The sequence below is a fragment of the Prionailurus bengalensis genome, chromosome X, assembly GCF_016509475.1.
Source record: "Prionailurus bengalensis isolate Pbe53 chromosome X, Fcat_Pben_1.1_paternal_pri, whole genome shotgun sequence".
Taxonomy (NCBI): domain Eukaryota; kingdom Metazoa; phylum Chordata; class Mammalia; order Carnivora; family Felidae; genus Prionailurus; species Prionailurus bengalensis.
The window spans coordinates 40,969,389-40,995,467 of record NC_057361.1 but is presented as its reverse complement, the minus strand read 5'-3'; the positions used below and the strand labels follow the sequence as shown (position 1 = coordinate 40,995,467).

The 26,079-nt window shown below is 50.0% G+C and overlaps 1 protein-coding gene and 1 long non-coding RNA gene across 4 annotated transcripts; one reads left to right on the top strand and one right to left on the bottom strand.

The window, feature by feature from the left end:
• CHST7 (carbohydrate sulfotransferase 7) lies at window positions 1–24,135 on the bottom strand. Of its 3 annotated transcripts, none has more exons than XM_043569592.1 (2): window positions 22,421–24,134; window positions 1–524 (listed from the first exon to the last, which is right to left on the bottom strand). In XM_043569592.1, exon 1 carries the CDS (start codon window positions 23,911–23,913, stop codon window positions 22,453–22,455), a length of 1,461 nt encoding a protein of 486 aa, XP_043425527.1. In that variant the 5' UTR covers window positions 23,914–24,134; the 3' UTR covers window positions 1–524; window positions 22,421–22,452. The 3 variants fall into 3 exon arrangements, with proteins under 3 accessions (XP_043425527.1, XP_043425528.1, XP_043425529.1); XM_043569593.1 differs by lacking the exon at window positions 1–524 and adding an exon at window positions 10,717–12,005 and having other exon boundaries at window positions 22,421–24,135; XM_043569594.1 differs by lacking the exon at window positions 1–524 and adding an exon at window positions 14,264–15,162 and having other exon boundaries at window positions 22,421–24,135.
• On the top strand, window positions 18,602–19,511 carry LOC122476778. Its single transcript, XR_006295604.1, has 2 exons — window positions 18,602–18,856; window positions 19,154–19,511. It is a non-coding gene; the product is annotated as an uncharacterized LOC122476778 (long non-coding RNA).
• Window positions 24,136–26,079: the final 1,944 nt, after the last annotated feature.

The following is a 26,079-nucleotide window of genomic DNA, read 5'->3' as shown; positions in this document are numbered from 1 at the left end:
TTGTCTTTAACAACGACCCCGGGGTCATTTAATAGCACAAAAACAAAAAACACCAGACAGAAAAACTTGAAAGCAAAATCTTGTTTCGGGTCCGTGGGGTTCTCCCACCCCAGGGAGAGAAATTACTTTTCAAAAATTGGTTTGGGGGCAGGTGTAAGGGGGGGGGGCTATTTGAAGAAAAGTCGAATGAGTCCACTTCAAACCAAATCGCATCTCTTCTTTGTCCCGAGAACGCGCTGTTGCAACGGCTCCAGGAGAGGCAGGTTCGGGCTGGGAACTCAAGCTCTTCCTATTTTATGGGCATAATTATCCACATTGTGCGGTCACTTCTTTACTGACAACTGCGTTGCAACCAACGCATCGGTCATTATCTAAGAGCTCACGATATCCCCGCGCTGCAGAATGGCACAGCCGTGGGTACCAAGCCAAGTCGCAGCCTGTGACAGCGTGAGACACCGCCTCCACAGTGTGGCTTCTCCAGTGCTGGGGCAACAGGCTGAGCGCCCCGGTTCATGGTGACTGACCTGGAAGGGAAGGAACAAGGACGTTTGAACTTCAGGACACAGAAATCCACAGACAGAAAAGCCTGTTGAACCCTGACGGCGTAAAGTCCTCTTAAACATGAAGCCTGTGACCTTCCGTATGGAAGCTGCATCATCCAGTGCTGGGAATCCACACCGAGGCAGTAACTGTCATTTCTGCTTTGTGAGGACAGGCCAGGAGAAAATGTGGCCCAAGAGGTGTTTGGTGAGGATGAAGATAGGAGAACGATGGGCACCCCCGTCCGCATGACTGCGCTTTCTACAACTGCTGCTGGAGGGGGCACCTGTTGGGAAGAGGACGTTCTTTTTTTTTTTCTTTAATGTTTATTTTTGAGACAGAGAGAGCACAAGCAGGGGAGAGGCAGAGAGAAAGGGAGACGGGGAATCCGAAGCAGGCTCCAGGCTCCGAGCTGTCAGCACAGAGCCCGACGCGGTGAGATCGTGACCTGAGCCGAAGTCGGACCTTCAACCGACTGAGCCACCCAGGCGCCCCGAGAAGAGAACTTTCTGAGACCAGCTGCACAGAGCGGGGGAAGGCCTGGGATCAGAGCGGTACCTTCAGGCACTGACCACGGCACCCTCCATCCTTCACACGTGCACGATAAATCATGCCAACAAGAGTCGGCTGTTCCCTAAAACGGGGGCTGTCTATAGGCAACAAGTCCAGCTTCCTACTTTGCGGCATCTGAACTTTATTCTTTGTCTCCTTACGATACCCTGTGCTAGTCCTGCCACCAGTTTCTTGCTCCCTTGTGATCCTTCCCCTTGCCCTGGCCACGTGCCAGATTTGACATTATGTTTTAACGTGCTGAAACTGGCCATCGGCTCAAGAGGACTAGTGACGCCGAGCCTGGGGAAAGAAGCGTCTTCAAGATGATGAAACGTGTGCCGTAAAGATTCACATGGACAAGATTAATTTCGGGGCGCCTGGCTGGCTCAGTCGGTTCAGCGTCTGACACTCTGGTTTTGGCTCAGGTCGTGATCTCACGGATTTGTGAGTTCAAGCCCCGAGTCAGGCTGTGCGCGGACCGCTCACAGCCTGCTCGGGATTCTCTCTCTCAAAAAATCAATAAATATTAAAAAAAAGCGCTGGGTTGCCTTTCTGTTTCCCCTGTGTCCCGGAATAGACGCTGAAGATGCCAGCAGGCCGGAAACGTACAAAGTGTAACTACAATCCCCCCACATGATATGTAAGACAGAGATAAAACTCTAAAGGGTGGGGGAAAGAAGGTGGAGCGACCACAGACAATAAGGGACGACGGAGCCATGAGTTCCCTGGGTTGCCTTTCTGTTTCCCCTGTGTCCCGGAATAGACGCTGAAGATGCCAGCAGGCCGGAAACGTAAATGGTCACACACACACACACACACACACACACACACACACACGCAATCCCCCCTCCTGTCAGCAGAGGCCCAGGGGAAGCTAGGACTTCTAGATTACCGCCCCCACCTGCCAGGAACCAGGTGGTGCACCCCTTCCTCCCCCAGCAGTGTCCGCGGAGACCTGCTAAAATAGATCTAAATAAAATTCAGAGATTCAAATGTATCCAAAATAGGATACAATTTAAAAACCACTTGTCCGGGCGCCTAGGTGGCTGAGTTAAGCGTCCACCTTCGGCTCAGGTCATGATCTCGTGGCTCATGGGTTTGAGCCCCCACTTAGGCTCTGTGCTGACAACTTGGAGCCTGCTTGGGATTCTCTCTCCCTCTCTCTCTGCCTCCCCCCTGCTCACACTTGTTCGCTTGCTCTCTCAAAATAAATAAACATGAGGGGAAAAAATACACTGCAGGGGTGCCTGGGTGGCTCAGTCACTTAAGTGTCCAACTTCGGCTCAGGTCATGATCTCATGGTTTGTGGGTTCGAACCCCATGTCAGAGCCCACTTGGGATCCTCTCTTCCCCCTCTCTGTATGCCCCTCCCCCACTCATGCTCTTTCTCTCTCTCTGTCCTCCCCCTCTCTCTCAAAAACAAGTAAACATTAAAAAAAATCACTTATCGAGCCAAGAACCAGGGAAATTTCAACTTGAATGAGAAAAGGTAAGTGACAGGTGCCAACACTGAACCAACACAGACTCTGGAATTATCTGCAAATGATGTTAAGCCACTCTCATAACTATGCTTTAGTTAGCCATCAGGAACACACTTGATACAAATTTAAAAACAGAAATTCTTGGCAGGAAAATATTTAAAAATTTTTTTTTTCAACGTGTATTTATTTTTGGGACAGAGAGAGACAGAGCTTGAACGGGGGAGGGGCAGAGAGAGAGGGAGACACAGAATTGCAAACAGGCTCCAGCCTCTGAGTCATCGGCCCAGAGCCTGACTCGGGGCTCGAACTCACGGACCGCGAGATCGTGACCTGGCTGAAGTCGGACGCTTAACTGACTGCGCCACCCAGGCGCCCCATGGGAAAATATTTTTTAAAAAAAAACCAAATGGAAAGTTTAGAGCTGTCAAGTACAATAACCAAAATTGTAAAAGCCTACTAGATGGGGGGCACCTGGGAGGCTCAGTCGGTTAAATGTCTGACTCTCCATTTTGGCTCAGGTCATGATCTCACAGTTTGTGACCAAGTTGGACTCTGTGCTGACAGCTCAGAGCCTGCTTAGGATTCTCTCCCTCTCTCTCTCTGCCCGTCCCCGACTCGTGCTTGCTCACACATGCACTCTGTCTCTCAACATACACATTAAAAAAAACACTGCAGGGGCACCTGGGTGGCTCATTCGGTTGAGCGTCCGACTTCGGCTCAGGTCATGATCTCACAGCTCATGCGTTCGAGCCCCATGTCGGGCTCTGTGGCGACAGCCCGGAGCCTGGAGCCTGCTTCAGATTCTGTGTCTCCCCCTCTGTCTGCCCCTCCCCGGCTTATACTCTTTCTCTCTCAAAAATAAATAAACTTAAAAAAAACAACTGCAAATAAGATGAATTTTTTAAATTTTTTTAACGTTTATTTTTGAGACAGAGAGAGACAGAGCATGAACAGGGGAGGGTCAGAGAGAGGGGGAGACACAGAATCCGAAGCAGGCTCCAGGCCCCGAGCTGTCAGCACAGAGCCCGATGCGGGGCTCGAAATCACGAACCCTGAGATCATGACCTGAGCTGAAGTCAAACGCTCAACCGACTGAGCCACCCAGGCGCCCCAAAGATGAATTATTTTTAAATATTCAAGTAACTAACAGGAAGGCACAAAAAGGGAAATGGGAACAAAAAACAGGGAACAAACAGTAATTATGTTTTATAAATGGCAAATTGAAGCCCTATAATATCAATAATAACATTAAGTATCAGTGGTCTAAGATCACAGATACACAAAAAGAGATGAGCTGCGGCGCCTGGGTGGCTCTGTCGGTTAAGTATCTTGATTTTGGCTCGGGTCGTGATCTCACGGTTGTGAGATGGAGCCCTGAGTCAGGCTCCAAGCTGGGTGTGGAGCCTAAGACTCTCTCTGTCCCTCTCCCTCTGCCCCTCCCCAATTCTCCAGTGTGTGTGCTCTTGCTCTCTCTCTCTCTCTCAAAAAGAACAAAAACAAAACCAAAAAGAGACCAGTAGAATGGTTTTAAAAACATGACCCAACTATATGTCTACAAGGAAGTCATTTCAAATACCTTGTAGGTAGGTCGAAAAGTCAAAGAATGAAAACGATTAAGCCATACAAACATTAATTGAGAGGGGAATCGGTGGTGCGAGACCCAGACACTTGCCACAGACGGGTCTGGTGAGCTGCTGCCATAGCCAAGTCCAAGGTCACCAAGCAGCTTACAGGTTTTCAGGTTGCAGCGGTGCTAAAAGTGGGGGATCATTCAGGTCAAGTAAAGAACAAGTGCTTTGGGGCGCCTGGGTGGCGCAGTCGGTTGAGCGTTTGACTTCAGCTCAGGTCATGATCTCGCGGTCCGGGAGTTGGAGCCCCGCGTCAGGCTCTGGGCTGATGGCTCAGAGCCTGGAGCCTGTTTCCGATTCTGTGTCTCCCTCTCTCTCTGCCACTCCCCCGTTCATGCTCTATCTCTCTCTGTCCCAAAAGTAAATAAACGTTGAAAAAAAATTTTTTTTTAAAAAAGAACAAGTGCTTTGAAACAACAATGCCGTCATTTCAGAATTTCTACAGGTGGTTCGAGGAAATTGCTACAGTTATTGAAATTGTGTGAAAACTGATGACTTGGTTGATAAATTGCTACTTTTTAAATAAATTTTGTTTTAAGTTTATTTACTTTGAGAGAGAGAGAGAGAGAGAGAGAGAGACAGCGCAGGCGGGGGAGGGGCAGAGCGAGAGGGAGACTGAGAATCCCAAGGGGGCTCTGCTGGGAGCCCGATGTGGGGCTCAAACTCACAAAACCATGAGATCCTGACCTGAGCTGAAACCAAGAGTCGGACGCTCAACCGACTGAGCCACCCAGGTGCCCCCCAAAATTGCTACTTTTAAATAATAATCAGACAAACAGGAATTCGATAGTGGTGATCAATGTACAGCCTTCTGAATGTGCTAAAAGCCATTGAATCGAACACTTTCAAGGGTGAACTGTGGTATGTGAATTCCATCTCAATTTTTAAAAATCAGAAAAAAGGAAGAATGGTTATATTAATATCTGGTAAAATAAACCTTGGAGCAAAGAAAATTACCAGGGGCAGCAAAGGACAGTATGTAATGGCAAAAGGTTCAACCCACCAACAAGATAGCAATCCTAAATGTGTATATATGCAGCAAACGACAGGACTTCAATTTTTTAAAAGCAAAACCTGAATGAACAGAAAGGAGAAATTGACATGCTCACATCTATAGTTGGACACGTCAGTATCTCTCTAACAAGTGATACAATTCACTAGACAGAAAATCAACAATGATACAGAGGAACGAAATAATACCATCAACCAAGCAAGACTGAATTGACATTTATGCAACATTCCACCTGATAACAATAGAAACACATTATTTTTGAGCACGCATGGAACATTCACCAGCTAGACCATATCCTGGTTCATAAGACAAACCTGAACAAATTTCACAGAATTGAAATGATAATACAGAGTGTGTTCTCTAATGATGAATCAAACTAAGAATCTATAGTAGAAAAAGAGCAAGAAATTCTCTAGACCCTTGGAAATTAAAGAACACATCTGTAAATAATCCGTGGAATATTAAACAACACCAATATATTGAATTAAAATGAATATGCAACATATCAAAATTTGTGAGATACAGACAATGTAGTGCTGAGAAGGAAATTTATAGTATTAGATGCTTACACTAGAAATGATGTAAGGTCTCAGATGGATGATCAACACCCACCTCAAAAAACAAGATGAAAATAAATACAAGAAATCAGTAAAACTGAAAACAGAAAAACATTAGAGAAAATCCATGAAACAAAGCTGGTTCTTTGAAAAGATTAAAAATTAGATAAATCTTGGGGTTCCTGGGTGGCTCAGTCAGTTAAATGTCTGACTTCGGCTCAGGTCACGATCTCAAGGTTTGTGAGTTTGAGCCCCGCGTCGGGCTCTCTGTTGTAGCGTGGGATCCTGTCTCCCTCTCTGTGCCCTTCCATCCCCTCTTTCTCTCAAAAATAAATAAACATTAAAAATTTTTTTAACTTTTTAAAAATATGTATTTATTTTTGAGACAGAGAGAGACAGAGCATGAACGGGGGAGGGGCAGAGAGAGAGGGAGACACGGAATCAGAAGCAGGCTCCAGGCTCTGAGCTGTCAGCACAGAGCCCAACGCGGGGCTCGAACTCACGAACCGTGAGATCACGACCCGAGCCGAAGTCGGACGCTCAACCAACTGAGCCACCCAGGCGCCCCTAGATTAAAAAAAAATTTTTTTTAAGATATGCTGTGTATATGTGTGTGTGTGTGTGTGTATTTTTGTGCGTGTATGTGTGTATATATACATACATGTGTATATGTGTGTATACATATATGTGTGTATCTCTATATGTGTATATATAGATACATACACAAACATACACACACAATGGAATATTAACCAGAAGAAATGAGATCTTGCCATATGTGACAACATGGATGGACCTAAAGGGTATTATTGCTAAGTGAGATAAGTCAGACAGAGAAAGACAAATACTGTGTAATCTAAAAAAGTAAAGGAACAAACAAAACACATTCATATTGAGACCAAACAGGTGGTTACCAGAGGAAAGGGGGTGGGGTGGGGGAATCGGTGACATAGGTGAAGGGGACTAAGGACACTGAATTTCCAGTGATAAAATAACTAAGTCACAGGCATGCAAAGTACAGCATAGGGAACGTAGTCAATAATATTTTGTAATAACGCTGCATGGTGACAGATGGTGACTATACTTACCATGGAGATCACTTTGTGATGTATATAAATGTGGACTCTTAATACTGGAACCTAAGACTTCAATTTAAAAAAAGACCTACTCTGTATGATAACAGGAAGGAGATGATTTTATTTATTTATTTAATTTCAGAGAGACAGCACATGTGGGAGAGGGGCAGAGAGAGGGGGCGAGAATCGCAAGCAGGCTCTGCACTTAACAGTGCAGAGCCAGATGTGGGACTCGAACTGGCAAAACCATGAGATCATGACCTGAGCTGAAACCAACAGTTGGACACTTAACTGACTGAGCCACCAAGGGGCCCTGAAAAGAGGTAATTTGCAAAAGTTAGTGCAACTAATTTCCAGAAGTATAGAGATTTCAGTACATTACTGTTTTGTGAAGCATGTGGAAAAGGGTTGTTTTAAGAAAATGTGGCCTTGAAGTGTGAAGTCTTTCCTTCATGCTCAATTCACAAATTTGCTTGCACTTTTACTTCTTTAAAAATGTTTTAAACATTTTTGAGACAGACTGCGAGTGGGGGAGGGGCAGAGAGAGAAGGAGACACCGAATTCGAAGCAGGATCCAGGCTCTGAGTTCTCAGGACAGAGCCCTACCTGGGGCTCAAACCCACAAAACTGAGAGATCATGACCTGAACCGAAGTCAGGCTTGACTGAGCCACTCAGGCGCCCCCACCTGCGCTTTTAGGAAAAGGATTGTTGGGGCGCCTGGGTGGCTCAGTTGGTTTAAGCATCCGACTTCAGCTCAGGTCGTGGGGGTTGATGCGTTTGAGTCCCCCCATGGGACTCTGCGGTCAGCACTTCAGATCCTCTGTCCCCTCTCTCTGGCCCTCCCCTGCTTGTGCGCACTCTCCCTCTCCGTGTCTTAAAAGAAATAAACTTAAAAAATGTATTTAAAGAAACGATGGTTTACTTACAGATTCAAAGTCATACTCCCAAGAGTTGCGTGTATTTTCCCTCCTGTGCGGCAGTTTCCCTGATTATTTAAATGACCAGCCAGGCCCTAAATGCAGCTGGTTGGCTAGCCTCAGTACCATCAAAGGGAACGGAGCCTCACTGCGATTGCGTGCAGTTGGCTTGGCCGAGGCTCCCTGCCCTCCAGTAGAATAACTCAGGGAGGCACACGCTTAGCATTTTAATCACACTTCGGCCAACCTTCGAAGCTGGCATGGGGGAGGGGGGAAAATCAACTTCCTGCTGGCTTTCAAGTTTGACGACAGAACGGCCACACCAAATGAACTTGCAGCCCTGCCGCTCTCGGTGGCTTTCCTGGCCCAGCTGGAGTCAGGTACGCCCCCCCCCCCCAGGGGCACGGGACAGCTCACTTCCCCCTCCCACTGCATTTGTAGATCGCCGCCCCCCCACCCCCGGCCCTTTTCCAAGTTTTTCTTCGTTTCGCCTCCGGAGGTACGCACGTGTCCCGGCCCACAGAGTTGTGCCAGGTGAGGCACCCCCGTTTGATCACCCCGAAAGCTGCTTCCCAGATGCTATGAGTCGGTGCGACGACGTGGTGCTTGGGCTGGGGGGGGGGGGCTGAGATTTCCGGGTATTCAGCAGGGCCCCGCTATCACGGGTGAATTACTTTCCAGCCCATTGTAACAGCCTTCCTCCTGGATCCCCTCCAGGGCAGATGGGCTGCGGACGGGCGTTAGGCTCCTTTTCAGTGGCCACGGGTGCTCGTGGGGTCTTCTCCCACCATCCCAGCCCGGCCTCACCCTCTGTGGATGGCGTTCCTGACATTATCTGTCAACCCCTTTTTAAGTTTTCTTGACCCTCCTGTTTTAACCCCCAATGGGTGAAATGCGGCGCTAAGGAAAACGGAAATGACTGACAGTGTTTACGACAATAGGGCCATTAAGATTTTTTTTTTAAGGAAGATGCTTGGGGATGATGTTAAAATAATACTTGAAACCCCAGAAATGTCAAAGGGCAAGCATTCCCTCACTGTGACTCTAAAGCGAAATGTAATAGGAAACATTTAGTTTGCTAATACAACCGCACCCCCCAAATAGCTAGAAATGTACTTAAATAGCATAAACGTTATAAATTATTTCCAGACTTTCCGTCTGACAAATCAAGTGGCAGGGCGGAGGGGGGAGGGGTGTTGCCACTATATTTGCACTAGTGGGATTTAATCCTTGAAGCAACTCTCGCTTAAGTTGAAAACAGGGACTGAATTAAAAAAAAAAAAACCCACAGGGGTGCCTGGGTGGGGCAGTGGGTTAAGCATTGGACTTGGGCTCAGGTCCTGATCTCACCGTTCGTGAGTTCAAGTCCGACACTGGGCTCTGTGCTGACAGCTCAGAGCCTGGAGCCTGCTTCCGATTCTGTGTCTCCCTCTCTCTCTGCCCCTCCCCCGCTCATGCTCTGTCTCTCAAAAAGAAATGTTAAAAAAAAAAAACTATTTTCTATGTTTATTTATTTTTAATTTTTTTAATGTTTATTTTTTGAGAGAGACAGAGCACAAGCAGGGAAGGGGCAGAGAGCGGGAGACACAGAATCGGAAACAGGCTCCAAGGCTCTGAGCTGTCAGCACAGAGCCCGATGCGGGGCTCGAACTCACAGACCATGAGATCATGACCTGAGCCGAAATCAGGCACTTAACTGACTGAGCCACCCAGGCGCCCCCCAAAAAGTTATTGTAAATAAAAAATAAATTAATAAATTTAAAAAACACACACAAAAACGCGTGCCTAGGGAGTAGGGGGAGAAACTAGGGGAGAAGCCACTTGCTGGCAGCCCTCCAGGAGCTGAACTGCCCCCCGCCCCCGGCCCTCCTCCCTGCTCACGGTGCGAGAAAAGGACTCACCTCTCCACTCCAGAATTCCAAGGAAAACCTCAACCCATGCGAGTCATTTGGTCAAGCTCCAGAGTCAGCCGGAGCCCAAATTAAATGGCCATTATACTTCCCCAATAGAATGGGATCAAATAATGGCATGTTTTTAGTTTTATCATGCCCACCCCCAGCGAAAAATGTCCCAAGTTTCTGAGCTCGCTTGAGAACAAAATGAATAAAATGTGCTCCAAACCAGTATTTATAAAACTTGGAAACCGCGAAGTCTAAGTTGGCTTTTGTTTTTTCCTTTCATTGAGCTGCTCCGAGGTCTAGTTTTAATTGGCATACATAATTGCTTTTGTGAGTAAAGTTCCCGACTCAAGTAAAGGAACTGAGTCAGGATCTTAGAACATAGATTTGATTGCCCACCTGCACATGTTTGTCATCTACCAAGTGGGGGGCGGCTCGGATTAGTGTGGCTAGGAAGTGAGGGAGCTTGGATCTGTCATTCAGGCAGCCCTTTGGCCCCCACAGGGGCTACTGGTCCGTGGAGTTGGCTGCAGGTGGGAGAGGGGGTCCCTGGGCCCCCCCCCCCCCGATCAACTTTAAGGTTCACAGGTTAGCATGTCTAGCCAGTATACGGCGTCCGTGCCCATCTCTTCCTGTAGAGTGAGGCACCGTGTCAGCTCTACCCGGATCTAGCCCTGTCCAGAGTTCAGTGGGGGATAAAATGGCCCCATGGCCAAGAGCAGGTTCACGTTGGCACAGGGTGTCAGCGTGGGGAAACCACTCTTCCCCTGGGCCCATAGGATTGCCGGAAATTGCCATATTTAGGAGCAGGATGTGAATTTTTCCTGAGTTCCAAACTATTTCTCTTTCCCTTTGTTGGGAAATAAAAAGAAAAGAAAAGAAATGTAAAAGGAATTCAGTAGTGCTGGGAATGCTGTTATCTTTGGGAGGGTGTGCTTGTGTGGGTTTTTTTTTCAGCCAACCACCTCCTTTTTTGCGAGATAGTCCCCTTTGCCATCCCTAGCTGGGGGTGGGGTGGGTGAGTGGGGGGGGGAGAGGGCACAGAAAGACAACAAAGGGTAACCTTTTTTATTGTTTGCAGAACCTGAAGAAATGTATTATTTTCCTTTATTACATCCATGTTGGTGATATCCTTCATTAGAGCAAGAAAGGGCCATCTACTTTCATTGCTTCTCAAATCCGTACATTTCACATATGCCAGCTCTAGGCTGTCTGAAAGGAAGTCCTATTTTTAAAACACTCTTGATTTTAGTAGTTTGGCTTACTGTTCCCATGATCTCTCTGAAACGATGACGAGTCCTTTCTCGTAAAGTCTGGTCTCAGCCATGGGGAGAGTGACCTCAAAAGCTCTGGGGTCTTTCTCCCTGCAGCTCACCTGATCTGTCTGGTATGTAAAAACTGCTTCGGCTGGCCTCCTCCCAAGTTCACGCTGGCATCTGCTCCCGACTTCCCTCAGTTTACCACCTTTACAAAAGAACTCACAGTCCCGAGCCCCTACCTGCTCCCTACACCTTAACAAACGTTTCTGTCATGTTCCGTTTCTGACTTTTCAGGTAGGCTGGTTCCTCTGCTTCTGGCCTGCTGGTTGCCACGACCAAATGACATTAATCACACCATATGAATCTCTCCAAGCTGGCCTTCTAGACGATCTCATTTCCGGCCGGATTTGAGGCATCTGGCCAGCAGGGCCCAGGGACTGCCCTGCGTCCTCACGGCTCGCCCGGTGCCTTCTGGGGCTCCTTTTAGCACTGCTGTCCGAAAGAAAGGCTTAATAGAAAGGGCTTCCATTGCACGCACAAACACACGTTCTGCCTCAGTGGCTGTTTCCAGAATGTCGCCCTACAGCAAAGCTCCTTGCTACTCATGTTGATTTCAGGGGAGGGCAGTCTGTTCACTCTGAACGCGGTCATCCTTGAAGTCAGACGTGGTGGTCGCCCTTCACAGCCCCTTAACCCCCTCACTGAGAAATATCCACTATCAGCATCCAGCACGACGGTCTTTAATGTGAACAAGGGCAGCTGCAGAAGCGGTCACACCCGGATGCTGGCGTGGTGCCTGCGGGGCCGGGGGCGGGGGGGGGGGGGTAGGCAGGGAGCAAAGCTGAAGTGTTCCAATTCTCATGAAGACATCCCTGAGCTCTGCAACTTTTCTCCAATTGAAACTGCTTCCTGTTCGGCTCCCAAAGGGTTCTCCACTTCCCCATGTTCTTGAACTTGGGCCAGGGCTATTTCTTAGTCCTTACTGTTCTTACTCTATACCGCACCTAGGCAGAAATGTTTCTCTCAATAGAGCCAATTCCTTCAGTTCCACTACAAAGCAAGAGAATGACGAGCCAGGAGACCTCTGAGAGAGAGAGAGAGAGAGAGAGGGAGGGAGAGAGAGAGAGAGAGAAAGAAAAAGAGAGAGAGAGAAAAAGAGAGAAGTTCATTTCTTTTCTCTTTACTTTAAAAAAATGTTTATTTAGGGGTGCCTGGGTGGCTCAGTCAGTTGGGCATCCGACTTCGGCTCAGGTCACGATCTCACGGTTTGTGAGTTCGAGCCCTGTGTCGGGCTCTGTGCTGACAGCTCGGAGCCTGGAGCCTGTTTCGGATTCTGTGTCTCCCTCTCTCTCTGCCCCTCCCCCACTCATGCTCTGTCTCTCTCTGTCTCAAAAATAAATAAAAAATTTAAAAAAAATTTTTTTTAAACTGTATTTAGAGAGAGCGGGGAAGGGGCAGGGAGAGAGGGAGAGAGAATCCTAAGCACGCTCCACGCAGGGCTCGAACTCACAAACCACAAGACAATGGCCTGAGCCAAAATTGAGAGCCAGATACTTAACCGACTGAGCCACCCAGGTGCCTGGAGAGAGGTTCATTTCTAACCCACTTTGTTCAGCTGGAACTCAGACCCATAAAAGACCAGTTGTGCGTTTTTCAGTTTCTGGTCTTCTCCGGGCTGTTCATGCTGCCAGCAGCCTGAGAAAAGGCATACTGAGGAATTTTAAGCCAGCTGCTTATAAATGTTTTTTAAAAGCATCGCTCGGACTATTTATATGACATTTGTATTCATGGGAAGAAAATCTCTGCCCAGACTGAAAAAAACTTCTTTGAAAACCCACTGCCCCAGACAACAAAGAGGGCTCTCAGGAGCACCGAGACCGTGCACAATGGGTTAAACCTTATTTAAAATCAGCCAAATCCCCCCAGTGATAGCGTCCCGAAATAGTGGAAGTTCAAAGTCAATAGGTAGAACCCACTGCGACAGCACCACAAGGCCAGTCCTAAGCCGGCGGTCACGTGTCTGCCTGGTTTTATATAAAGATGATCATTTTGATTTCACAGCGTACCCAGTCCTTCAGAAGGGATCACGGGAACGACACCTGCCAAATACATGTGGAGTCCAGGAGGCTAAGAAGGCGATTTCGTCGGGGCATCCTGGTCACCACAACTGGACATGTAGGCAATTATTTACGGTCTGAGAGGCGCTGTGGGATCAGAGAGAGCCCGGGCTCTGGGGGGAAGCGTTTTTCCACCCATCACACTAGCCAAGATGAAAAAATTAGGGAAAATCCACGTTGTTGAAAGTCTGGGAAACAGACACTCCCAGAAACGCTGGGAGTGAACACTAGAGCAACTTCAAAGAACTTTACCTCTCAAAATGTAAAAAGTGTGCATCCTTTGCTATGCAAGGTCACCTGTTAAGCCATCCTACTGCAGCGTTTTTCTTAGACACATACTTAACACTTACGCACGATTACAAATGTAGCAATGAGGGGCACCTGGGTGGCTGAGTCAGTTAAGCGTCCCAACTCTTGATTTCAGCTCAGGTCACGATGTCACAGTTCACGAGATCGAGCTCCGCGTCAGGTTCTGCGCTGACAGCACAGAGCCTGCTTGGGATTCTCTCTCTCCCTCTTTCTCTGCCTCTCTCTGTCTCTCCAAATAAATAAACATGGAAAAACGTAGCAATGTCACGTTGGGTCTGGGAACTAATGAAATATGTTAAAGTACACTCCTATAATGTTTTACCAAGTTTCATTATTTTAGTTCTGTAACCTTTATTAGTTTTTAATTTATTTTTGAGAGAGAGAGCGTGCACGCAGGGGACGGGCAGAGAGAGAGGTGGGGACAGCGCATCCAACGTTTATTTTTGGGACAGAGAGAGACAGAGCATGAACGGGGGAGGGGCAGAGAGAGAGGGAGACACAGAATCGGAAACAGGCTCCAGGCTCTGAGCCATCAGCCCAGAGCCCGACGCGGGGCTCGAACTCACGGACCGCGAGATCGTGACCTGGCTGAAGTCGGACGCTTAACCGACTGCGCCACCCAGGCGCCCCTGGGACAGTGCATCCAAAGCGGGCTCCATGCTGACAGCACAAGCCCAGTGAGGGGCTGGATCTCGTGAACCAAACCGTGAGATCATGACCTGAGCCATCCAGGTGCCCCGATTCCTGTACCCTTTGTATCATACCTCACACATTAGATTTTGTCACAACTGGATTAGTGGAAGCAGAGGAATCCAGTTCGCGATTTTCTGAAACACTGGCACAAAAAAGGTAAGAGAACAGTGCCTTAGAAAAGATTCTTCGTAAAAGATCACCAGAAAAACCCCTAAACAAAAGCTAAAGAATCGTGAAGTTTAATCTGAATAGGTAAAAACTTATTACAGCGAGCTGGTACTAAGTTTCTTGCTTAAGCCCATAAATCTTTCCCTAAACGTTACTGATCCTCTAAAGGATAAGTGCATGAACTCAGCAGTACGTTATGACACTGATAGCTGCTGGAACATCCCACAGAAAAACAGAAAATAATTTTGTAAGAACATAATGGCAACCATCAGCAGCCGGTATTCTCAGACTTTCAAATTCCTGAAAGCATATACAATTTTAGTCTCGAAACAGTCAACATTTTTTAAAAACCCAGCTTTCAGAATGAAAAGCAACCTCCCCTCCCGTCTTTTCCCCAGCAGAGAGATACTGAAAGAGTTCCTAAAAATGTCCCTAAATAGCCTATGGAAAGAAAAATATGGCTTTGTGTTTATTTTTGAAAACTTTTTAAATGTTTATTTTTTGAGAGAGAGTGAGCGAGTGTGCATGTGAGTGTGGGAGGGGCAGAGAGAGAGGGAGACACAGAATCCGAAGCAGGCTCCAGGCTCTGAGCTGTCCGCACAGAGCCGGACGTGGAGCTCGAACCCACGAACCACGGGATCAAGACTTAAGCCGAAGTCAGACACTTAACTGACTGAGCCACCCAGGGGCTCTGCCCTCATATTTATTAAATGCAATCACTACTGAGACTCTCCAAAACACAGGTGACATCCGTGCCCTCGGCTGGTGGCCAGGGGCTGGCGGAGAGAGAATGTACAGCAGCCGACGAATTCCCCGGGGGTGTTCTGTCCAGCGCCGGACTTCGAGGACTTGCCCAAAATAGCGATTTAGAATCTGGAACTTGTGACTTCTCTCCACCCTCTTCTTCAGACTCACGTTCTTGATTACTCTCATCAGAGCCGTCATGTTTCTGGACTTAAGCAGATGGAAGCAAAAATGCATGATAGCATGGAAATTGGCGCAGCCACTACGGAAACCAGTATGGCAGTTCCTTGAAAAAGGTAAACCCACAACCGCCACGTGATCGGGGAAGTCTGCTTCTGGGTATTTGTCCAGAGGAAACAAAAACACTAACTCAAAAAGATACCTGCACCTCTGTGTTCACTGCGGCATTATTTACAATAGAGGAATGGATAAAGAAACTACGGCTTAGATATACACGATGGACGATTATTCAGCCACAAACCACAAGGGAATCTCGTCATTTGCGAGAATATGGATGGCCCTTGAGAACATCATGCTTATGAAATAAGTCAGATGGAAAAAAGACAAATACTGTATGCTCTTACTTATGTGGGGAATCCAAAAAACAAACACACTCAGAGAGAGAGCAGGTTGGTACTTTCCAGAGCCAGGCGGGCGAAATGGGCGAAAGGGGTCAAAACGCACAAACTTCCAGGTATGAAATAAATAAGTCGTGGACATGCAGTATGGTACACTTGAAAGTTGGTAAGAGAGTAGATCTTAAAAGTTCTCATCAGAAGAAAACAAATTAACTACAAGCGGAGGCAGACGTTAACTAGACTGTGATCGCTTCACGATGTACGCGAATATTGAATCAGTACGTCGTTCACCTGAAACTAACACGGTGTCCTATGTCAATTATCTCTCAATTAGAAATGTTTTAAGGAAATAAAAATAAGAAGACTGAACTAGACTGCAAAGGCTAACTATGCTTGATTTCACATAAAACGTTTCTAGACAGATACCCCAAGACATGTCTGTCTTCTAGGAAACGCATGTGGTTGCTTCTGGGAAGTAAGACTGGCGGGTTATTTTAAGTTTTAAGCTCTTTCTCCACCGTGTGCTTATGTTATTTCTAAAATAATTTTAGATGCTAGTTTCAAGATAGAGAGCACCTGATTGCAATCCTCCGGCTGTGTTATCCTTGACAGTTACCCAACCTCTCTGAGCTGGTTTCACCATCCAAAAATGGGGATACTGTGTACTTCATAAGGCTGAGGTGAAGACACACTCAGACAACACGCATTAAGCATGTAACAGTGCACAAACTAGGCACGCAATAAATGTCGCCTCCCCTCAGCTCCAAGAAGCCCTGAAAATCCTCTTGACCTCCTCTTCTTACTGGTAAGAACACTAAAGCCAAATAAAGGTTTAGGGACTTGCCCAAGGTCAGTCAAGAAGTAACCAGGGAGCATCTGGGTGGCTCAGTAGATTAATCGTCCGACTTCGGCTCAGGTCATGATCTCACGGTTTGTGAGTTTGAACCCCGTGTCAGGTTCTGTGCTGACAGCTCAGAGCCTGGAGCCTGCTTCAGATTCTGTCTCCCTCCCTCTCTGCCCCTCTCTCTCTCTCTCTGTCTCAAAAATAAACATTAAATTTTTTTTTTTAAAAAAAGAAGTAACCAGGAGAGGGGTGCCTGGGTGGCTCAATCGGTTAAGCATCTGATTCTCGGTTTTGGCTCAGGTCATGATCTCACAGTTCGTGAGTTGAAGCCCCGCATCGGCTCTCTGCCCACTTTGGATCCTCTGCCACCCCTGCCACCCCCCCACCCCCCGCTGACTCTCTCTCACAAAAATAAATAAACATTAAAAAAAAAGAGGTAACCAGAAGGGCCAGGCTCAAAATCCTGGGTTCCTGCACCTTAACACAAAAACGGATTTTCATATGTGCCAAGAAATGACTTGGTTACTACCTTATGGCCACACCTCACTTCGCAGGAGCAGCCTCCTCCCCTGCCTCACCTGCCACGCTTGACGAGTCTGGATTTTTCCTAGACACCAAATCCACCATCAACTGAGGGGGTCCTGCTTGGGAAGGCAGCTCCACCCACAGGGGAGCTCGGAGAATGTCTTGATCAGAGGCAGCACTAACCTCACAAGGGGACATTAAGGATTTGGATGTGGACGGGTTTTAAAAACCTGTTTCACTTTTCAGTGCCTGGGTGGCTCAGCTGGTTACGCATCCAACGTGGGCCGGGGTCATGATCTCATCGTTCTTGAGTTGGAGCCCCACACTGGGCTCTCTGCTACCGGTGCAGGAACCTGCTTCGGATGCTCTGACTTCCTGTCTTCCCCTCCCTAGCGTGTGCTCTCTCTCTCCATCTCCCTCTCTCTCAAAAAAAAAAAAATCTTAAAAAAAATGCTTTGTTGGGGATTTGGTGGTGGCTGGTCATTTCTTTTTCTGTCTGGATAGTGTCCTTAGAAAGCTTTCTGATCGTCGGGTTATTAGTTTACAGTGCACTTACCTCCTTTTCTAAATTCATTCAAAGGGCCCATCTATATCTTGTCAAGAACAAAGACCAGGGTGTCTTTTTTTTAATTTATTTTGAGAGAGAGAGTGTGTGTGTGTGTGCGTGGGAAGGGGTAGAGAGAGTGGGAGAGAGAGAATCCCAAGCAGGCTCCACACTGGCAGCCCAATGAGGACTCGAACTCGGAACGATGAGATCATGACCCCAGCCAAAACCAAGAGTTGGATGCTTAACCGACTGAGCCACCTAAGCACCCTAAGACCAAGGCCTCTTAAATGCCTACAGGAATGACATCTTGGGGCTTCCCAAGGGCAGAAATCAAAGGGAGACACGCTGAAAAGGATAGGACAGCGCATGGGTCTGTTTGGAACAGCACCGGATCGCGGGCACAATGATGGATTATTAAGTAAGAACCTAGAGACAACAAAGCATTCGAAGGAATGGGAGAGAGTGATAAACGGGGCCATGAATAATTGAAGATGTTTTTCCCTTTCCATATTAACACCCTCCAGCTTCTTGGAACCTCAGAGCTCCAAGTGCCTTTACTTAAATTGCCGTGGTCCACAGTTCTCTGCTCATCAACAGCCCTTCACTCCCTATCTGGATCTTGTTCCAGGGGCAAGAGCGCCGCCTGGGCGATGACCCATGACCAGTCCAGGTCCCACCGTGGTTCTCAACTTTGGCCGCAAAGTACAATCCCCTGGGGAGCTTTTAAAACACCCCAGTGCCTCGGGGCCCCTGGGTGGCTCAGTCGGTTGGGCATCTGACTTTGCCTCAAGTTGCGATCTCACGCTTTGTGAGTTTGAACCCCGTATTGGGCTCCGTGCTGCGGGCTCGGAGCCTGGAGCCTGCTTCAGATTCTGTGTCTCCCCCTCTCTCTGCCCCTCCCCAACTCGCGATCTGTCTCTTTCTGTCTCAACTATAAATAAACATTAAAAAAATAAGTAAATAAAACATTCCAGTGCCTGGACCCCACCCCACACCCGTAAAATCAGAATATCTGGGAGTGGAGTTCAGGTACTAACATTTGAAAATCAATCAATCAATCAATCAAGCTCCTCAGGTGAATGTACTGTTCAGGGGGTGCTGAGAATCTCGGGTCTAAGCCGATCACAAGGAGCCCCCTCCTTTTCCCCAATTAATGGGCTAGTGCCAGTCATGTGACCAAGTGCTAGCCAGTGGGAGGTCAAAGGAAGTCGGCTGGGGGTGGGGGTTCTGGGAAGGTTTTATAACCAGATTGAAGGAGAGACAGGCGAGGGAAAACTCCTCCACCCCTTCCTTACCCGCTAACCAGCTTCCTTCCTGCATTTTAACAACGCTGCAGCGTCCCTGTGTGAGGAAGTGATGCTCGTTGCCGAGGCTATGATCTTGTAGCCTTATCCTTGGGAGGATAAGCTGGTAAGTGAAAGCCGAGAAGGTGGAAAAGATGGAAGAGTCCTTGGGGACTCAGGTTGATGGCGCTCTGGTCCCCACCCAGCCCGGAAAAAAAGTGCACTCCCTCCCTCCCTGCCAGATCCTGGCTGTCCGGGATGGACCATCCAGAAGGTACTCGGGTGAACTGACGCAGAGCACCCTCCCCCCTTCACTGCTGAGCTAGGGGTGTCACCAGCTAGACCCCGATGCCTGACTTTTACTGCCACCTGCATGTACTCACTGACCTTTGTTCCACATTTTCCCTTAAACTCTTCTTTCCAGCTTCTCTCTTAGGCAAATGGGAACCAAAACCACCCTGACCAGTTTGAGCCTAACCCCTCCCCACTTGCACCTGTGGACCCCGGAGCGACCTCTAAAATGACCTACAACTGTCAGTACCTCATTGTAATATAAAGTCTCCGCCCAAGGAGGCGCATAAGCCTCATTGGCATAACCTACAGGGCATGGATACGCATGTTTCCTTAAGGCGCAGGCGAAGCCGTGCACAGCGACACCCGCCCCCCCCCCAACCAGGCTCCCCCATCTAAATATTCGTCCTGACCCTTGGGGAGTCATGGCTTTGGAAGTTATTCCCGTGCTCTCCTTACCTGATGCAAATAAAGTTCCCCTTGTGCAACAACTCCACCCGGTGTGTTTGCGACTCAGCAAGGAGCAAACCCCCCTTGGTTCTTGGTCGGGTCACAGGGCACGCGATGATGTCCCATGTGAAGGACAGCCAGGGGGAAGGTGAATAGGTGCCGTGGGCAGCCCGGAGACATTTTATGGATTTGTCCAGTGGCTGGAACTCACTAACAATAAAGCTAATTGTGTCTCCCACTCCAGCCTGGCCGGGGTGCCAAAGGTACCGCCAGGGGAAGCCAAGGGGCCCAGAGGAGAGATTCTGAGCTCTGGGGTCTAACACCAAGGCTACCCCACCCTCCCCAGCCCTGGTGTGACTTTGGGCAGGTCACCTGGCTTCTCTGAGTCCTGGATTCATCATCTTTAAAACTGATGATAGGGGCGCCTGGGTGGCTCAGTCAGTTAAGCGGCCGACTTCAGCTCAGGTCATGCATGATCTCACGGTCCGTGAGTTCGAGCCCCGCGTCAGGCTCTGTGTTGACAGCTCAGAGCCTGGAGCCTGTTTCAGATTCTGTGTCTCCCTCTCTCTGACCCTCCCCCATTCATGCTCTGTCTCTCTATCTCAAAAATAAATAAACGTTAAAAAAAAAAACTGATGACAGACCAAAGTAATGGCACGTGCACAATGCTTAGCTCGATGCATGGCATGTGAGGATCCATCCCCTTCCCTAGAGCAGGGCGTGACAGGTTTTTGGAAAGTCCTGGCCAGCGACGTTACCTTTCTAGGAACCAGGAATACATGCATCTTAACAAATCCACTGATTCGTTGGGGGTGACATGGTAGCGGCCGATAATTTTGGCAGAAGTGTGGGAAGGAGGGCTCAGTCACTAACGTACGCAAGAGCCTAAGGCTTGCTCCCAAATGTCCCTGCAAAGGGAGCCTCGTTGGCCTTCCAAACAGCAGCACCAGCATCTGCTCCATAATCACTGTTACCAACACGGATTCTAACTTCCTAGAGGGTGAAGATTATACACTCTGTCCTCCTCTCTGTTCTCTTTCTTACCTTGCCCCAGCCAGAGCTGAATAACTGATAGTAAAAATGAAAACCATAAAGGTGTCTGGGAGATAGTTCTTTTCTTTTTTAAAGTTTATTTATTTTGAGAGAGAGAGAAAGAGAGCATGCGAACCAGGAAGGGACGGGGAGAGAAAGCAAGGGAGAGACAGAGAGAGAAAGAGAATCCCAAGCAGGCCCTGAGCTGTCAGCACAGAGCCCAATGTGGGGTCGAACCCACAAACTGCGATCATAACCTGAGCCATCACTTAAAAGACTGAGCCACCCAGGCACCCCCCCCCCCCCCCCACCTTCTTAAAGTCATAAAATGCTGCAGAATTCCTCCTGGAGAGGCTTTCTTCCCTCAGGCCTGTGAGAGAGGGTGAGGGGCTGGTTCATTACTTACATCTGCAAAAACAGGATTAGCAGATGAAAGGATGTTTTTGTTAAGACGTGACAAGTCACACTGTGCCTTACCTTCCTCTGCTCGGGAAATCAGGAAAGAACACAGACTTCCTAGCAATTACAGAAACTGACCCAGAAAACCACTTGATTGCTGGGAGCAAAATCGCTCTGCAACCCTGGTCTATTAAAGAACAACAAAATCCGTCTTTATTAACATCTTCCACTTTGTCCTCAGAGCTTCATCCCAGGGGAATACTGAATTACACCATAAAATAATGAATGGAAACTTAAGTCACTTCCGCCCTCAAGGCTTGGCTTTTCCTCCTCCTCCTCCAGACTGCACAGTGCAGAAGGCTGCACCCTCCCAAGGCACAGAGTCGCACTCAGTTTGGGGAAACACGTTCCCAAGCCACTAACTAGACCCCTAAGGTCAGCATCATGCAGAACAAACTCTTCCCTCAGCCCAACCATGTACGGACACTGAACACATTTTGAGGTCATTTATGACCCATCTTAGCGTCTTACGACACATGCCTTATAGAGAAAGAACAAAAAATCGAGGGTGGGGGCTGTCTTTTCACAGCCAAAGGTGCTACTGTCCCTCTAAAGGTTCCATCTCTCAAAGGGATGCGGCAGAATGCGGGAAGCCCGGCGCTAAGGTCTCGTGGGCGCTAGAGGAAGCTGACCAGGCAGCTTTTGTGACCTGATGTGAATGGGATGTGGTCAAATATCCTGCAAACGCCAGCCTTTGGGGGGCGGGGGGAAGGAAAATGCTACAGGAGCCAGGAGAAAGCAGAGTCCATTCTCTGCGACCATACCAGACCCTGAGACACACACACGTGCAAAAACCGTTTCAAGAGAGGCCTTTGTGCACCTGTAGGCTTGGTAACTTAGAAGGAAAGCCCTGGAGCTGAGCATTAGAGAGAGACAGAGAAGAAGTATGAAACAGATTCGGGGTAGGGAGGAGAGGAGCCCATAACTGTGCGCCAAACCCGGCTTTGGGCTTTCTCCGTGTTGCCAAGTTTCCCCACAGGACAGAGCGGTGTCAAGGTTAAAAAACAACAACGACAACAAAAAAACCAGCTTCAAATAGTCCCCGAAATCCGATACTTTTCATGTCAATTTTCAGTCTCAAGTTCCATTATGACTGTTTCAAATCTTTGCTCTCTTCAGACCTCTTCCCTCCTCTCCCTCTCTTCCCCCTCCCTCCCCTGCCCCATGCTCAACAGGTGCTCAACAGGTGACCGACCCCTCCTACTTCATAGAGGGGACCTATGTTCCGCCTCAGCCAAACTTAACCCCCTCCGTCTCGTCGCAGGGCCCTCCTCGGAGGGGGCAAGTGGCTAAGCTGGAGATCCCGAGACTCTCTTCCAAATTCTACCAGCAGCGCTTTCCCACCCGCTCGAATCTATTCAGACACGGTGAGATCTGGGATGGCACCCACCCCCACTCCCCCCCCCCCCCGCAGGCTGGTCTGAGCTCCCCAGAGGCCCTTCCCTAGCCCGAACCTTACCCGGATCCGTCCCGGGGGCGCACGACGGGGGGCTACGTGGCGCCGTCGGCCTCGGTCTCCAGCGGCTTCTCCTCATCCACAGGCAGCTCCAGGTCGTCGTCCTCTCCGCTGCGAGGATAAGCCAGCAGACGCATGGCTGGAGCGCAGGCCGCCTCCACCTGGCGCACCTGCTCTCGGCTCAGGCGCTCCCTCCAGGCGTGCACGGCCTCGCGGGCATCGCGCGCCGACAGGTGGAAGGGTCTGTCTGCGCCGTAGGCCGCGCCCCGCGTCATGTTGAGCGCGAAGGCTTCGAGGGCGGCGAGCGCGCGCAGCCCGGAGAAGCGCAGCAGGCGGCGCAGCTGGGTGCGCGGCTGCCGCACCAGGTCCTCGTAGCGCAGCCTCAGGTAGCGGCGCCGCAGCCAGGCGGGAGCTCCGCGCGCGAACAAGAGATCGCGCAGCCAGGCTTCGCAGATGACCTCGAGCGCGCCGGTCAGGAAGAAGTCGGCGCGCGGTGCGGCGGGCAGGGCGCGGGACTGGCCCCCGGGCCGAGCGCCCACGCCGTGCGCCAGCAGCACGCGGTGGAAGCGGTCGCCCCGCTGGCGGGTGCGCAGCACCTGGATGCTCTCGCGCAGCAGCCCCTGCCTGGACTTGAGGCGCGAGTTGTGCACAGCCCGTGGATCACGGAAAAGCTGCACCACCTTCAGGTTGAGGCCGGGGTCACGCAACAGAGGCACCAGCACACCCAGGTCGAGGAGGCGCACGTCCTTGATGACCACCACCGGATACTTGCGGCACTCGGCCTCCAGGGCGCGTAGAGCCACGGGCGGGCAGCTGCGCTCGCAGGCGGCATCTTCGACGAGGCCGACCTCGGCGCGGGCACGGGGCGCGCCGGGGCAAAGCGGCGGCGAGCAGATGACCTTGTTGGTCCGCCAGCGGAAGAGGGCGGCCGTGGTGAGATTGGCCGCGCCCGGGGCGCGCGCGGCGGGGTCCCCGGGCGGCGAATACAGCCGCAGCACTGAGAAGTCGCAGCGGAAGAGGGAGCGCAGCATGTCGCGCAGCGCGCCCTGCAGGCTCTCGGCGTCGCCCGGATACAGCGCCTGCCATAGATGCCACATGGGCTCGTACAAGTAGAAAACGTCCGGGTGCTGGTTAAAGAGCTCGCCCAAGAACGACGAGCCGGTGCGCCAGGTGGCATGCACGTAGATGTGCTGCTTCTCGCGAGACACCGCCTCCGCGACATCGCCGCTGAGGTTGCCCAGGGACTGGGGGGACGGGCCCGCGCCCCCCGAGGCAGCCGGCCGCCCCTCGGCGCCCTGCTCGCGCTCGTCCGCCGCCGCCGCCTCCAAGCTCCACACTCCCAGGCTGTGCTGCAGGCCCGGGCAGTGCCCCGCGCCCTTGTCGCCGTCGCGGCCGCCGTCCAGTACGGAGGGGACGAGCAGCAGCACCAGCGTGTAGAGCACCAACAGCAGCGCAAACTTGCAGTACTCCCGGCGCCGCCGCCGCCGGCCCTTCATCGTTCACCGAGCCCCCCACCCGGCGAGCGGGTGGGGCGCCCGTCCTCTCCCCTTCCTCACAAATCCCGTCCCGAGCCCGCTCCTCCGGCCTCTTCGGGGCCCTCTGCGCCGGGAGGAGCGGAGCCACCCGCGCCCTGCATCCACAAGGGGAAACTTGGGAGGCGATGGTGCTGGTGTCGGCGCCCCTGCCCTATCTCGGCTCAGCCGCTGGAGAGCCGCCTATTGGCTGGTTTGGCAGCCGCCCGCCCCGCCTTCGACCTCGCAGCTTCTCCCCGCCTCCTCACCCGCCCGGGATCGCCCAGGGCTCTGCCAGATCTGGGCGGGGTTGCTGCGGGGTGGGGACGGTGGTTGGGGCGCACCGAGCCAGACCCCACCTTTCCCCAACTCCTCCATAGTGAAGTCAAGTCTTCAGGAATCGACTTCAGGCAAGGGAGGGGCTCGTGTGTACAGAATGTACCCAGTGACGGGACGTGGACCCCACCCGGAGAACTCCACCGACTCTTCTGTTTTATGTCCCCCGCCTGGTCGTCTCTGTCGTAGGCAGACTCGCCCCCACACTATTTAGAGCGGGGCTCCTGGTCACTATCCACATCCAGCGTCCCCGTCGGCCCCCGGGGTGGGTGTTCCTGAGTTCTGGATGGGAAAATTTCTCCGCTAAGATAAAGATACGCAATTGCACGCTGCATGGTGGACCGGAGGAATTGGAGGCTGCGTATTCACGTAGCGCAATTAATTGGTCAGGAGGAGCCTTTGTGAAGTGTTGTGTTCCTTAGGGTTTTGCCCGCTGAGGGCTATGCACCTTTTCAGACACCAAAGATCAGTTTACTCATTTGTAAAATGCAGATGATTTTTAGTACCCCCGTACCTCCTGACCTTGTGAGATTGGGGGGGGGGGGCACCTGTTACCGCTGCATAACCTAGCCCGTTCTGACACGTGAGCGAAAGACATTTACAGAACTATAGAGTGGTAGGATGGTGGACTGTCTCGGGAGATCAGTGTTTAAAAGGACCCATAAGCAGGGATATGTTCTCAAGGATGGATGAAAACGTGACAGGAAGTCCGAGAAGCAGATTGAAGTTCCTGAAATCTAAAAGAGAACTAAAAAGGATAATTTTGCTCTGTTTCAGCAGGATAGTGAACACCCCCTTGGAGGAAGCTGTTGTAAGGTTAATGGAAGATAGAAAGCAAATCTGCTCACCTCCACCTGGGGAAGGTGTTCCAGTTGGAAAAGTGAGAACATTGCCAAAGATCTCTGGTCTTTTTCATCACAGAAACTATTCCACCTCTGAAATCATTAGCTGAAGCATCCTGCTGTCTGCCCACACTTTGCCTCTCCCTAGCCATTCGTTCAAAACCTCTCTGTTCCCCAGCCTCATTGACCACTGCGTCCACCTTGGTCTCAGTTTTTCGTATTCGGCAAAGAGACCCCAGACCATTGTTTTCATAACGCTTCTGCCAATAACCTAAACTCCCTGACCTTCTGGCTTTTCATTACTCATTTGGCAACAGCTCCCCACCCCCACCCCGCCCCGTTTAAACCCTGCCTTGGGCTTTCTCTGTGCCTGCAAACACTGTTGCAAGAAGTTTCCCCACAGGGCAGATAAGTCATAATCGTCAACCTCAAGTGATCCCTGAAATCCTATACTTTCCATGTCAATTCCCAGTCTTGGGTTCCATTATGACTATTTCAAACCTGGTCTGCTCACCTCAGACCTCTGATATCCCTCTTTGCACCCTCTCCCCTGTTTTCAACAAATGAACTTCCCTCCTACTACATACAGAAAATGAAACTATTAGACAGTCTCTCACTTTCCACTATAGAGCCATATATCCACTTACCTCTGTCCCCATCTTCTCTTTGGTGGCAGGGATATTATTTTCCAATATTAAAGTATAACTTTTTCCTTCCCTATATTTTTACTTTTCCCTCCTCTCCTCTTTTAAGCAACTGGATGGCTCCCTGCTCACCTGAAGGGAGGGATGTGGCTGGGCAAAATGCAAAAAGTCTCTGGTATTTTTTTCCAAAAGCCTAAACTCCAGGCGCGGAGGGTGTGGTCGGTTTTTAAAATAGCCACAAATTTTTCCCCTCCTCTCGCTGCGCCCTTTGGCAGTGTCTGTCTACACTGACTCTGGGGAAAGAGCAGAACTCTACTGGCTCTTCCCCT